The sequence below is a fragment of the Atractosteus spatula genome, chromosome 9 (assembly GCF_055471065.1).
Source record: "Atractosteus spatula isolate fAtrSpa1 chromosome 9, fAtrSpa1.hap1, whole genome shotgun sequence".
NCBI lineage: Eukaryota > Metazoa > Chordata > Actinopteri > Semionotiformes > Lepisosteidae > Atractosteus > Atractosteus spatula.
In genome coordinates this window covers 51840074-51854938 of record NC_142714.1, presented here as the reverse complement: position 1 = coordinate 51854938, position 14865 = coordinate 51840074, and the positions used below count along the sequence as shown (strand labels likewise).

At 44.8% G+C, this 14865-nt stretch overlaps 1 protein-coding gene across 3 annotated transcripts; it reads left to right on the top strand.

Moving 5' to 3' along the window:
* Nucleotides 1-645: 645 nt before the first annotated feature.
* Nucleotides 646-14498, top strand: lamp2 (lysosomal-associated membrane protein 2). Of its 3 annotated transcripts, none has more exons than XM_088924766.1 (9): nt 646-735; nt 4373-4491; nt 5485-5689; nt 6108-6269; nt 6697-6938; nt 7421-7546; nt 7713-7773; nt 8037-8204; nt 12529-14498. In XM_088924766.1, the coding sequence occupies exons 1-9, from the start codon at nt 690-692 to the stop codon at nt 12669-12671; spliced, it is 1272 nt and encodes a 423-aa protein (XP_088780892.1). In that variant the 5' UTR covers nt 646-689; the 3' UTR covers nt 12672-14498. The 3 variants fall into 3 exon arrangements, with proteins under 3 accessions (XP_088780892.1, XP_088780891.1, XP_088780893.1); XM_088924765.1 differs by lacking the exon at nt 12529-14498 and adding an exon at nt 11453-12134; XM_088924767.1 differs by lacking the exon at nt 12529-14498 and adding an exon at nt 8586-12134.
* Nucleotides 14499-14865: the final 367 nt, after the last annotated feature.

Below are 14865 nucleotides of genomic sequence, written 5' to 3'. Positions count from 1 at the left end.
AAAATGCCCACTGTGCTCCGAGTAACAGTTTTGCGTTAAATAACGACTTTCAATATTCCATTAATGATCTCTAACTTTCGTCATTTTTTCCCTCCGTTCGCCGTGTTGCATGTGTTTATAGCAAGCTACATAACTTCCCACTCTCGTCCCACCCCGGTTCGTACTTCTCTCACTCCTCCTATGTCATCGAAAAATAGGGGCAAAAAATTAACACTAAAAACAGAAGCGGGCACGCGATTAGATACGATGGCCGTACCAACTTCTGCAATGTAAAGGTTTTAATTTTCCTCTGCGGTTTTCCCACCGCGGATGGGGAAATAATTGACCGTAATTTAGTTTACAGCGAGGAGTGACAGCGCTTCCCAGTCTATGCCCCGCTGAGGGGGAAGATGTCATTTATTTCAGCACACCTAGCTCGTCAGGTGGAGGCGCCGTGCCGTGCAGACCCGGAGAAGAGAGCTCTTAAACACTGTGAAGTTTTTTTTTCTTCTAAAAAAAAAATGCCATCTTTCCAGAAGGCTATTAACTGCAATCGTCAGGGTATTAATTGCAAGGCCACACCCCCCTCCAGCTCGTGGTTGGTCGGCAGCGAGGGTTCCGCCTTTGAAGTTGTCATATGACTTTCACTTCCTGCGCCGCGTGCGGCTCAGTCGACGAGCTGCAGCCACAGACCGGAGCCCAGCCTCGCCATGGACGGCAGCGCTATCCTGGGTTTGTTTCTGATTCTGGGATGTGGTAAGTGTTTTTCCGCCCCCCCCCCCCCCCCTCCCCTCCACCCTCGGCGGGGAGTCTTTATTCGCAGGACGATTTTCTTTTTGAACAGCGGAGTGGGGCTTGACGTCTGCCCTTTCCTGCTGGCGGGCCTAGCCCCCAGCTCCGCAGCCTGGGACTCTCCTCCTTCCTGACACCGGAGGTTTGAACCCCAGAGCCCGCTGCTGATGCCCTCGCGTGTCCCCGCCCCGCCGCCCTGAAATGCGGGAGACCCGTGTCAGAGATCTAAATGGTTGTTCGTTTACGCGTATTGTTTAATAGGTAGGACTATCAGGTAGTCGTCGTTAGGCGTTAGAAGGCTGAGTGATCATCTTAAAATGCATTGAGACGAATGTGGGCTCATCAGTGAGTACGGTAAAACAGATCTGCATGATCTAATCCGCTGAGTAATAAACCGTCATTTTTAATTCTCGGTCCAGGGTTAGAGCTGGGGGTTTTCTACCCTGATGTTGGGCGGGACGCTCTGGGAACGAAGCGGTGTCCCGTCTGTAAAGTGATCTCCATCTCCTTTCGCGTTAGCGGTCGAGGTGGTCGTTGCCGGAGTGCATGTAACTTTGCCCGCTTCATCCGTCTCCCCCCGACCTGCTGAATCACGTTTCTCGATAACCACGATGAGTGTCTGGGCTCCCAGGAAGAGAATGGCTCCCCTCAGTACAGGGCTCATGACTTGGTTCTGCGCCGCCATTCAGGAAGTACATCACAATATGTGTTTTATTTTTGCGGTTTTCGAGTAAATTCTACCTCGCGTCGCTGTTTGCCGTTTGTTTTGTTTTTTTTCCCCGGGAGCCCTGAGCTCAGCGAGCATGTGATGTGTGTGTGTGTGCGCCAGGTTAGTCATGTGACGGCGGGAGGAGCAGGCAGGTTTCCGAGCGCCGCCTGGGCGCCGATCATCCTGACACCTTGCTGGTGTCCGCATCCCAGTGCCCGTTTGCGGCGCCGATGGACGTCCGTTCTCCTTTTTTTTTTCCACCGTTCTTCTGGGGTTTGGCGATTGCTGCGCAGAAAAGACGGCTTCTTGCTTCGGGAGTGGGGGTGATTTCCCCATCCTGGCTCGGGTAGCGCCCCCGTCCAGAGCTGCGCGGCTCGGAGACCCGGCTGGCAGGGCTGAGCCCTCTGTGTGGACTTGGCCGGCCTCCTCACGGTCTGGCGACTGGGGCTGGCCAGCCTCCTAATCTCCTGGGATCATTATTAAAGCCCCAGACAAACTTCCTTTGTTGCAGGGATGCTTAGCTCCGTGTCATCGAAATCCACCCCCCACCTTGGGGGCTAGCTGTTACACCTGGGGGTCTGTCTTTCCCTGTAACTGGTTAAAGTGCCACTTGCATTCCTCAAGCAGCTGCTCTGGCAGGGCTGGGTGTAGATCCGGTGTTTCCCGCTGCTCGGCTGGACCCGCAGGTTGCGTTTCTGTAAAGATGGGCGATGCCTGTAACTTGCTGATCGATGAATTGGCCAAGGAATGTGTTTAATTATGACAGCTAAAGATTGAGGAGTACCTACGTTGTGGTCCCGGTTCTTCAAATGACTCGAACAAATGGCCCGACTGCCTGTAATGAGATTGCTGCAGGTCTCCAGCCGATTGAGTGGTGACCCGCGAGACCTGCTGGGCTCGGGCTCACCGGGACGATGCCTGGAGACCAGAACCTGCCCCCCTAGTTGTGTTTTCATGTGTAGGCAGCCAACATCTTTATCATAACCCACATCTCTTTCTCAGCACATGTAGCTACAACACGTCTGACCTCATGGCTGGATCTTGGGATTCTTCTTTTTTCCTGGAGTGGACTTGCTCTTCTGGTCTTTGTCATGTGGTAGTTGTGAAGGTGCAGTCATAGTTCAGGAGTTCAGACTCGTACCTCATCCTGAGAGTGTTACATCGTGTATGATACCAGAGCTGTTTCAGTTGTCTAAGTGACTTGGTGAAACATTTAAAAGTCATGCATCGGAAATGCTGTACTGTATGTCCACTTCAGTGCCCTTCTACAGAAACCAGGTATGGTCAGTTTGGACATATTGATCACTGGAATGTTCTGAGTTTGCTTACTTGTTTTACAATGAAGTACATTATGTGTTCTGGTGGCACAAACATGCCAAACGTGTTTATTTTTTGAAGTCTTCCTAAATTGGATTCAGCTGTCATTGTGATGCACGGCAGCAGCTTGCGGGGTGATCGTGTCAGGTCTCAGGAGCTCAGCCGGGCTGTGTGGGTCAGTATTGGGTTCTGAAAGCCAGGCTGTCAAGTGGAGTTGATGGACCTGTAGGTTGTGCTTTTCCTGCTGCGTCAGTCTCTGAAACAGTTGCTCGTTATGGTGAAAGGAGACACTGTGCTGTTCTGTGCATAAGATACAAATGGTGTTGCAGACCTCAGTTTTATAACTGTAGAAGTATTAATCCTTGTCCTGGCTAATTTCACCTCCCATTTTGTCAAATATGCACTCCCTGACAGCTCCCTTAATTCAGTGAGTGAAGTCCGGCATCTTCTCCCTTCTCTGCCTGGGCTGGGTAATGGGGCTGCTGGCGCATAATAGCTCTTCACGCAGTTGGGCGCTGCACTCCAGCGGTGAGCTGCAGTAAGTGGTTCCCCTGTGATCTCTCAAAAGCTTTGAGCTCTTAGGGATGAAAAGCATGGAATTATCAGTCGCAGGCAGTTGTTAAACTCTGCCCTGTACTTGTTATATAGGTGTTGTGGCAAAGTACCATTCAGTTTGTAATGAACATGCAAATATTTAATCTTTATTGCTGTTCAAGCCAAGCAATTGTTTGTCTGTACATTGTCTTGATGCACTGTTTGCACTTTGTCTTGTTTTTTACACTTGTTTTACAATCGAGAGACTTTCTGTCAGTAAGAATTCCATTGTACCAGTACCGGTTACATATGGCAATAAAGTTCAAGTTCAAGCAATGTTTACACTTCAAAGTGGGATGTGCAGGAAAATGATTTCAAAATTTCGTCTTGTTTGTAATCTTATTTGTGGCTCTGTGATTTGAGTGATGTTGCAAGACTGTGGGAAGGCAGTCAGAATTGTAAGTTCTCTTTAATTGTTATCCACACATGCATGCTAAGTGCTTTAAGAGTTGGGGTGTAACTAAAAGAGCGTTGAGAAATGTTTCTGAGTGCAATGGAATCTTTAGCACTCGGGAAGAGCCACCAGCTCTCTATGAGTTTGGTGCATCTGCCCATCTTGGAGGAGGCTGGGGTCAGAATGCCCGAATTTCACCACTGTGGTGTTACTTCTGTGTGAAATTTTAACCTGTTGCAGATTTGGTGGGGAATTCCTGTCGGCTGGTGGATACAAGCACTTGTGAAACTGTATGACCGTTGAGGAGCTGAGGCCGGGCAATACTGCTGTCCGAGAGGCTGACCGTTTTCCTTTATTCCTGATATCCTCTGCATTCCTTTTGTCTCAACATCGCCTCTTTAAAATATTTGGGGAATTACTGCAGTAAATTTACTGCGCCTGGTTTTGATTGCAATATAGTGTGTATCAGGTCCACCCCTGAGTTCTGTTGATTTAAGCCAATAGAGGAGATGAAAGAATTCCCCACGCGCTCTTCGTAAACTGAACGCTCCTAATACCACAGTATTGTTTTTGACTTTTTATTCCAGGAATCCCCCAGTCTCGCACCACAGACGTGACTGTAAAGGATAAAGATGGCAAGATATGCATCTATAACAGCCTGATGGCCAACTTCACTATCGTCTACAAAACAAACACCACTAATTCTGTAAGTGCAGCTCAATGTGTAGAGCTTCTGCATCAAGAGCAGAACTTCATACTAGCAGAGCCATGTGGCTGTGCCAGCTGTTATGGTTACTTGTGATCAATCAAAGATTTCCTATATGCTTGAAGAAGCACCAGTTCTCGGTTAGATGCACTGTTGCCTGGTCTGTTACTTTGATCCTAAAATGTCCCCTGGGTTGACGATCTATACCTTTTGAGTTTAAAATCTTAAGTCATTAGTGTTGGAGGCTTTGAGTGGCTGTTCTTGTAGGAGTTGTCACTGGGGAAAAGCCTGGAACACATTAGTACCTTTCAAACACTATTTTGTTTACACACTCTCGTGGGTGTCTGAAGCAAACCAAAAGATTCCCAGGACCCTTAAATAAAAAAGGCAGGATGAGATCCTTGGATTAATAAGGAATCCACACACGGAAGAGGCCGATCTGCCTTCCATTACTTACATCTCCACATTTCTTTAACAGTTCTAGGAATAATTACAAAAGCTTTCTGTATTGAACCCAATGTGGTCATGAGAAGGATTAGTATGAGTCATTTTTCTTGTTGAGGATTTGGTTGAAGGAAAGGTATGTAGATCATGCTAAGCAAGCCAGACAAGATAAAATGTAAAATACCCTGACTGTGTGTATAGTTCAGGTGGGGAGCTGCGTCAGCATGCGTAGGCTGCAAAGGAACAAGTAATAGGTTTATTCCATGCTGAAAAAAAGAAGAAAGAGAACACAACGTTTCGGCCGTGGAGCCGTCTTCAGGTGACTGTGTGTATGCTGTGGCACCTGCACCATTTCCCATTAAATCTTAAGGATGTTCTTAGGTGAATACGTAGTACGTATTCACCTAAGGCTCTCCATGTGTGGCGATGTGAGGTCATGTGTTTGCATGTTTCAGGTGGAAGACTGTATGTGTGAAGAGGCATTAAGAATGCTGTTGGTTCCAGTACTCATTTGTGTTTTTAACGCTTCTTTAACTTCTGATTCTACAGACTGCAACTTTACGTCTGCCAGAGACCGTGAACACGACGGGAAGCTCTTGTGGTACCAACAGCTCTGTGTTAGTGATCGGTTTTGGAGAAGGTCATTCCCTCTTTGTAAACTACTCGCTGAGTAATAATTCTTACAGAGCAGAGGTCGAAGTCTTCACCTTCAATCTCAATGATACAAGCAGCTTTCCAAATGCCACTGAAAAGGGTAAGTTTGCCAGTGCTTGTGTGTGACAGATAGTGAATTGGTCCACACCCTGATAGGTTCCGTGTTAAAATCTCTGTGAATTGTCACATAAGAAAGTGGATCTGAAATGATTCCATTACAAGTAGCAGTAAATTCCATATAGAAAAGTAGAAATAATACATTTGTCTGTGGATTTTATTTTTCAGGTGTTATTCTTATGCAGTGATTTGTATCTTAAAGTATTTAATTGCAGCTAATGAGCAGCAGGAGGTTATCAGCATTGCAACAAGTTACCCTAAATCCCATGCCCTTATTATAAGCCCTTTTCTGAGAAAATAGCCAGGTATTAAAAACCGAACACTAATTGTTTCTGAAATGGAACAGACTCGTTTGCCGGCGCTTGTGCTTGACGTTTGTTTGTCTTGCATGGTCTCGGCAGGCTTGAAAAGGGTGGAAATCCGTTTGCAACCTTATGACATACCCGTGGACACCACCTATCGGTGCAGGAGCAGCGAGTCCTTTGAAAAGGATGGCATCACGCAGACCTTTTGGAATGTTACCTTGCAGGTGTTCGTGCTCAACGGCACCGTCAGCCAGAACGGTGAGTGTGCCGGGGGGAAATGATTTGCATCCTCGCTAACCTCTGTGTCGGCAACCTGCTGCATGTTGGACTTTTTGTTCCGATACTCTTGCTGCTGCCAAGATAAATCCCTGCAGCTCTCAAGCTGCTCAGGTCCATAAAAGCACCCCCAGTCCGTACGCGCAGGTTTGTCTGGGTTCTGTCATTGAACTCCGACGGGGTTTTCGGATTCGCCGTCGCAATATGACGGGAAGAATTCACAAAAGGTCAGACAGTTCATTTCACTGCTGGTTAGTGCCCAGTTAAGCTGTGTGCCCGGATCGTTCGTGATTTTGGGGGGTAACTGGGTTACTGCATGCTGCTGCAAAAAAATATTTGATGCATGGTGCTGCTGCAGGTATCTTGTGTGCCCCCTCACCCCTAATTGCTAAGACCTCTTTCTTTACAGAGACTGTGTGTCCAGAAGACACCCCCGTGACCCCAACGCCTACCACCGCTCACACAACTGCCCCCAACACCACCGCTCATACCACGGCTCCCAACACCACCACGCCTGCGGCCCCCACCACCACGCCGCCACCGCCCCTGCCCAGCCCGGAGAAGCACGCTTACAATGTCACCGACGGAAACGGCACAGTCTGTCTCCTGGCCACCATGGGCCTGCAGATCAACTACACGCTCAATGGAAAGGTATGAGTGAGGACCCCCTGTGGATATTGTCCTCTGACCTGCTGCATGCTTCTACTGCAAAGTGTTTCCTTGGTATTTTTTTTCCTCCCCCGCAAGCCTTCCTTAATTGATCTTAGGCCTGTGAACTTGCAGGGCACAGGATTGCAGGATTTGTCCCACAGGCTTCAGAGCCAGGGATCTTAAACCTGGTTCTTGGAAGATCTATGTTGCCTCCTGGTTTTCTGGGAGTACCATACCCAATTCGGTCTGTATTGTTAATCCGTTTTAACCAGAGTAGGGGCGGTACCTTTTCTTAAAGTCCTTAAATGGACTAGAAGAAAATTCTTTTAAAGGTTTTCTGCTGTTCAGGACTTGTTGTTCACCAACCTGTTCTGCAGAATTGGCAGAGAGATGTTATATCCCTAAACGTTTGTCTATAGTGGAATATGCAGCCTCTACTTATTAATTATTAATAACTTAAATTATTTACTTTGCCTCTAAAGGATTGGTTGCAGGTGAACATTAATCCCAATAAGACTAGAGCTGGCGGGAGGTGCAGTACTGATGGCAGTGAGTCCACCTTGACACTGGATGACGAAGAGAAGACTGTGGCCTTCAGCTTTAACAAGGTGAGCCAACAGTGGAGCATGATGAGGCTGTCCTTCATCTCCTCCAGGGTCATGATAATGGTCGTGGTCACTGTTTCTGTTGGGACCAGTTCGGCATAAAGGAAATCTTACTGATTTGTCTTCCGGTTCTTCTTGGTTCTTACGGAGTTTGTCTGCGTTTTTACAGAGCAATTCCAAGAAATTTGTCCTGCAGGGAGTGTCCGTAAAACTAAGTTTAAACGGCTCAAGTAAGTGAGACTCTTGCCTTAATGGCTATGGTTTTTACATTTTCCTAACGTACTCTTAAGATGGGGGGGGGGGGACTAAAAAGACAATAGTTTATCCACTAAGAAATGAATGCATGACTTAAGTGGCAATTTTGATGCATAAATTATATTGTTTCAAATGTGTGAATTGGATAGTCCTTTACTAAAAAGGAAAATCTTCTGAAACTTTCGGCCCATTATCCTTCTAGCCGTAACCAACCTGGGCAGTTTCTGCTCTCCTGTAGGTATTTTCGACAGCAGCAACAGCTCCCTGGGTTACTGGGAGGCGTCTCTGGGCAGCTCCTACATGTGCAACAAGCAGCAGACCTACAGTATCGCCAAGGACCTCTCCATCACCACCTTAGAACTCAGAGTGCAGCCTTTTGATGTGAAAGCTGGGAAGTTTTCTACAGGTAAGTTGGGCTTACCCCTGTGAGTATTGTCACTTGAGTACGTCTTTAAATTACTTCTGATTAGGTTTGAGCAGTGTGCGCTAGGGACCCAGTAGCCTCCTTTTATAAATAGTTTTGTTGGATCTGTGCAGTGCTTGACATTGATTACATTTATTATTAGACCATTTGAGACGTGCTTCTTTTTTGATTTTATCTATAAAAAACACATATGATCATGGCAAACTCTCCAGCTCTCTCCTCCACTCTGGATGAATCGCCTTAATAGAAGCCCCATCGGCACCCTTTCCAAATCCAGCCGTGTGTTTAGCAGTGATTTTTTTTTTAATCTATTGCTTTTCATTTTTAATTTTAAAGTCGTCTATTTTTTCTTTTTGTCTGCAGCTCAGGAATGCTCAGTGGATGACGCCAGCATTCTAATCCCAATTATTGTTGGCGCTGCTCTGGCAGGCTTGATTCTCATTGTAGTGATTGCATATGTGATTGGTAGAAGAAAGACCTACGTTGGATATCAGACCCTCTAAAACAATCATTTGCAGTTAACTTAATGGATTGATGCTGAATTTTTTTTCTTCTTTCCAGGAGCAAGTGCAAGTTCCGTTTTGGTCCTGTAATACATTTAAAATCTTGCGCGCATACCAGATCTGACCCTGGGTGACTGAAGTCAGTCCACAGGGCTTGTTTTTAAAGGGCTGTGTAGCACCGGCCTTGGGACTGACTGTGGTGGGAGAAATGAGCAGTGCCACCTGGTGCTCTGGCATGGTTACAGCACCTTGTGTGTGAGCTATGATGCAGCAGTGACTGCAGCTTACTGTGGTCCTACTTGGCAAAAAATTATCTAAGGCTGCCAGAGAACCTGGGACTTCAGGCTTGTTTTCCCAAACTTCAGAAACTGTTTTCCCAAAGGCAGGGGGAACGATGCTCTATTTCAGCCGAGACATTGAAATGTGGGCCCCCCCCCCTTTCTGAGCCCCAGTGCCTGGAAAAAGATTTGCTGCTCACCTTAACTTTTTCCACTGGTTTTCCTTGCGCAGGCAGTGCTAGTCCGATATCCGATGGTCTGGTCTTGTTTTAAGTGGCTTTCCTTAACATTCTGCAGAATGAAACTGAACCTGCACTTGCTTCCTCCACATGGCATTCCCTGTGTTGTGTTCATGTAATTTTATCGGTGTAGTCTCGGACGCAACTATTGGCACACTTCCATCTGCTCCAATGTCATTCACTCATTTGCCCAGTGTAAGAGCACTGTACCTCATTTGTCCAGGTTGATTGGACTCTTCTCTGTCCTCTCACACTAGCCAAAGCTTACTGGTGAATTAAGCAATTCGGTGCTCCCATACTCTTCTGTGGAGTATTTGTTTAACCCATTAGACATCTTGGCCATCTCTAGGATGAAGATGCTTAGTAAACGTGTATTGTCTCAGCGTTGCACTTCATCACTTGGTGAAGAACATTGCTGTGTATGGAGTGTCAGTTACTTTAGTCTGCGACCATAAAGCTCAACCTTTGTTCTGAGTTTGCCTTACCTACATCTGAAGCAGGAATGTTTGTCAAGGAATTTGCAAAAGTGCAGTTCCCTAATTTTCCCTGTTCCCTGTGAAAGACTCTGAGCGTTCTTTCACACTGGTCCTCTGTAATGGATTCTGTAACCGTGGCAGGGCTGTAGCCTCAATACATACTGCTCTGCCTGTTGTGCTTAGCTACTCGTCTTCTTGACATTAGCTGCCGAATCCCACTGGATGTCACCAGGGATGTTAGTTTTCTCAGTACTTTAGTTGTAACTTGTTTTTAAATCAGTTTGGGGGTTCCCCCCCCCCCCCAGACTAAGTCTCTTGTGTTTGTTAATCCACTTTATGCTATCCTGTTAGCGTTCCACATAAAATCCATTTTTCAAACATTCGTGTATTTCAAGACATACCCTTATCAATGTGAAATAAAAGTGCGCCTGCACTGACAAAGTTCAAAACAAAGGTTGAGCAGTAGCTTTTAAAAAAAATTTACACTCTCTTGGCATTAGGTTGAAAAAGGGATAGTCCTATAGAATATGTAGGAAATATTTGTGTTCATGTAGCTGATTGTTTAAACAATGCTTTTATTTGCACTTTGCTATAACAATCAATTTCTTCATTTCCGTAAACTGGCTACTTTGTTACATTTGTCAACGATTACTGTGCTGTTTAGCTGTAACTTGCTCAGTACCTTAACATACTAGTGTATCGGGGGATCAGAAAAGGCTTAATTTCATGGCCAAAACATCTGCACGTAAATGTATTTTGAGCTGTGCCATTTTTTTGTAAAATCAATTGCATGCTAAATCTCAGATCTCATAGTATTAACCATCTGAATCAATACAGCTTTTAACCACTTTAAAGTTCAGTCGATTTGCCTGTACAGTAACCTAGTTTATTGCACCAAAACTTTAATTTGATCCTTTTCTAAATCAAGACTGCAAGATTGCCATAGAAGCCACAGTATTTTATCCCAATACATCACTTGCTGTTCATCCACAGTAACTTGCAGCCATCCTGCTACTCATTACACTTTATAGTTTATTGAACAGCACACCCAAATAAGAGGTGAATTTATGAATTGCTTGTATCTGAAATTGTTTTCCAAATGCACTTTTTTGTTTCTCCAAAGAAATTAATAGTAGCGCAGAATAGAATGCAGAATCGTTCTGGGGGTGTGGGCTGGTATTTATGCTATTGAAGGCTTTCCCACACACACTCCTGGTGGGACGTGTCCTTTTTTTAGATAAAATAGCCTTATACAGACTTAACAATCTCTCATGCACTTTGGGTCGATCTGTAAAATGTTTAAAAAGTTCATGAACACCTAGCTCTTTTGTAAGAGCTCAGTGCTGTGCATCTTGGTATGCAGTTTCTTAAGATATGTTTGGTTGTCCCTGTTGGTGGTGTACATTGTGCAAGTCTTTATTCTCACCCCTACAACATTGGCAAGGTGGTTAAGGAAAGGAGCTCAGTGCTGTAACAGCAAGAGGTGTGTGCATGGCTGTGAAGTTCTAAAAGATGATGCAGAAGATGTAACAGGAGCTCCTCTGAAACATTCCTTTAGAGTTGGGAATGAGATTTTAGAAGATGGTTAGACTGTTAAATGTCACTGTATAAAAAGTGTCAACCACACCTCAGATATTCAATTTAATGCCACATTTCAAGTACTTTCTCTTGCAGTTAATGTTTTTGGATTGATTGTTTGTGTAACTTGTATATTCATGGCTTTTTCTTGCCTAGCTGAGGAATGCTCATCTGATAAGCACGACAGCTTCATTGTGCCCATAGTGGTCGGAGTGGCGCTTGGAGTTCTGGTTCTTGTTGTACTGGTGGCGTATTTTGTCGGACGGAGGAAAAACCCGGCGGGTGGATATGAATCGTTCTAGGAAGGTGACCTTTCTGTGGAAGCTGAAGGCCTGAAATTTAAGCAGAATCTCACTCCATTGTCCTGCAGTGGCCGTTGGCTTTAGTGTTGATGATCCTTATAAAAAGCCACTACGTAAAGTTTTTTTTTGCTGTATTTGTATGTAAATTTAGATGTCTTAATGCATCTACACCTAAAAATTTAGTTTTTGCCACCTGCGCACTTGTCACAGAACGGAAGTAGGAAAATTCCTGAATTTGCTTGGAAGTGCTACAGTTTTTTTTACTGCTATTAAATGCTGAAAGCTGATAGGATATAAAAATTTGTGTACCGATTTTGCAATTAACCACAAAGAATCTTTGAATTTGCTGCTGTCTTTAATTTGTTCCTCCTACCCCAAACTGCAGTTACTTTTTAGCTCTGTTCTGTCCCTTAATGTGGTTCCATACCTGTTTGTATAAGCTGGTGTAAAAATACCAGTAATGTTTCTCTTAATTGTCTTTGGGAATGTTTGCATTTGTCTCGTGTTGAAATGACGCAATAAAATACTTTTCTACATGTTGGTGTGCGAGTGGCTTTCCCATCACCCCCCCCAGAGTGATCCTTCCTACAGAAGAAGGAAACCAATCCTGCTTCCCAGCACAGGTGTCCATGGATCCTTTTTTTTTCCAGAAGGATCACCATTGCATGCCTTTTAAAAGTGTGGATGTGATGCATGCCCTAAAGGTTTTTTTTTTAATTATTTTCCCCAACAGGATAAAATAAACGCAGTAGTGATGGGAGCGCACCTATGAATACCTTGCTGGGAGCTTTCCCGTTCACGTTCCAGTTTCTCCTCTGTTTCAGGATGCTGCTTCTGTGCTGCACCACTGATCTATTCCGTTTCGGGTTCCAAGCCTTTGGCATTTAACATGGAATTTCTGCTCCTCTCTCTCTCTCTTCCCCACGACAGCGGAAGAGTGTTTCCTGGACACTGACCTGAGCTTTCTTGTGCCTGTCGCTGTTGGGGTGGCTTTGGGCTTCCTAATCATCCTCGTGCTTATCTCTTACCTGATTGGACGGAGGAAGAGCCGCACGGGCTACCAATCAGTATAGCGCCCTGTCCGCCGTGGCCTGTACTACTGTTGCTGCTGCTTTCAATGCTAACCCTTAGCGTCTCACTCCTTATGAACTTGGAAGCTTGTTGGCTTCTCGGGGTTTGTGCTGTTCGAGAGCAGTTTCATGTTGGTTGCTCGTGTGGCATGATTCTCCCGCTGTGGTTTTCATGTGCTGTGGGTTTGAGGGGTGGGGGGGTGGGGTACAGATGGAGAAGGCGCCTCCCTGTTTGGGTTTCACCCCGTTTTTCCACATGCGCTGTACTTCTAGTAAGTCTGGCTTGTCACAAGACTCTTGTCATGTTTTAGTAATACAGTATCAAAGATGCCTTGATTACAGTATGTCGTAAAAGAAGCTTTAAGGGCTGAGGAGTGCATGCTAGAACACAAGAAGAATTAGCATACCATTGCATGTATTTCTTTTTATTTGGAATACATTCATGAAGGAAGACAATCTATCAGTTGTATGCATTGTAAAGCTGGTTACTATTTTTTGTGATTTGTATAAAACAAACTTAGTGAAATTCTGTTTGTGATTATTGGTGGTTTTAAAGAGAAAGCAGTATCTGCACAGTCTATTCTACATTGTTGTAAGTCGGAACTTGGGTGTCCAGCTAAAAGCCACTCTAAACATAATACTAACTCCTGTGGCTTTCAGCTGTAAAATCCTTGCATTTGGGGAAAACTACTTACTCGGAATACGCAGGAGTCGTGTTCCTGCAGGGACGGAGAAAGAGCTCATGGTGTTTTGGTAATCTGGCCTTGATGGAGGCAACCCACACAAACAACACCACTGCTGCAACTGTGAAACTGCTCTTATGAAACACTGGTCCACTTAAATATCCCTCAGAAACTGTTCTGTAAAGTTCTGTGCTGTATTACAGCCTTGTATAAAATTAGTGATTTTTTTTTTGTCTTTACTTCAAAAACAGTGCAGCAGAACTCCCACTAACCTGTACATCTGAGCTATTTTGCCCCCTCACTCTATAAAAAAAAACTTCATTCTTTTGCATCTTTTCTTTACGTAACTATTTGTCTAAAATAAGAATCTTCCAAGTGGTTTGATGGCAAAAGGGAAAAAAGCCACGCTTATGCTATTATAAAGATTCTAGTAGAGCAAATATTTTACTTAAATGACTGTCTCATGGCCAGTGTCTCTATAATAATGCTAAGCCATGTAACAAACAGGGTATGAATCTGTATCAATAAACAGGAGGTATTGTAGGAAACACTCTCACATTGGTTAAATTGTGAGTGCAAGTCTTGTTGTGGGGTAGGGGATGGCCGATTTGGATGCCTGTGTCTGAGGGCCTAGGTGGTCCCCTTCTGGAGTCTTCTGGTGGTGGAGTGCTGTAATGGGGTTTAAAGCTACACTTCTTATGCTCATCCCTTCCAGGAAAGCTTTTCTGTAAATGATGGCTGGATTACATGCCTCATGTCAGTGGCCCATGTTATACACCACACGTGGCAAAAGAGGGGGAAAAATGCTTCTGGAACCAAATTTTGGAGGAATCTGCACTTTATTTCCACATAGGTGGGACAGAAGAGGGCCTTTCCTTGTGAGTAAGGATAAGCTGTAGCCATGTGCCTGTTACGTAAAATCCATGGTTCTCGGTATGCAAACAGACACCAGAGACCCTTTACCATTCGTAGCTGAATATGTGGTTTTTAAAGTTTTATTTTAAAGATGCATTTGTTTTTTGTTTGCTCTTTTATTTTTCATCTACTTTTGTTTTTCTTCATTGCCGGTTCTCTGCTGCAGACTTTCACAACCCGATATTTGTTTGAAGTCAGTGGAAAGAAATAAAATTGCTTTTGTTTTGTAAAATGTGGTGTGATTTTCTTAATGTCAACAAAATTAGTTTGGTTTAGAGAAACTTAATGACCCTAAACCAGAGCTTTGCTTATCCCCTCCCTTGAGGACTTTAAACTGTAGTTCGAGCTAACAATTATCTCAACAGTGTTACCTCTGTTCACTGCCTATTGGTGGACTTTGAGCATTATTGTTATAACAACCAAAATATGGCTGAGGGTGATCTATAATGATTGCTTACATTTACATAGCACTTTTCTGGACACTCGACTCAAAGTGCTTTACAGGTAATGGGGATCCCCTCCACCACCACCAGTGTGCAGCCCCACCTGAATGATGCGACGGCAGCCATAGTGTACCAGAAAGCTTCCCACACACCAGC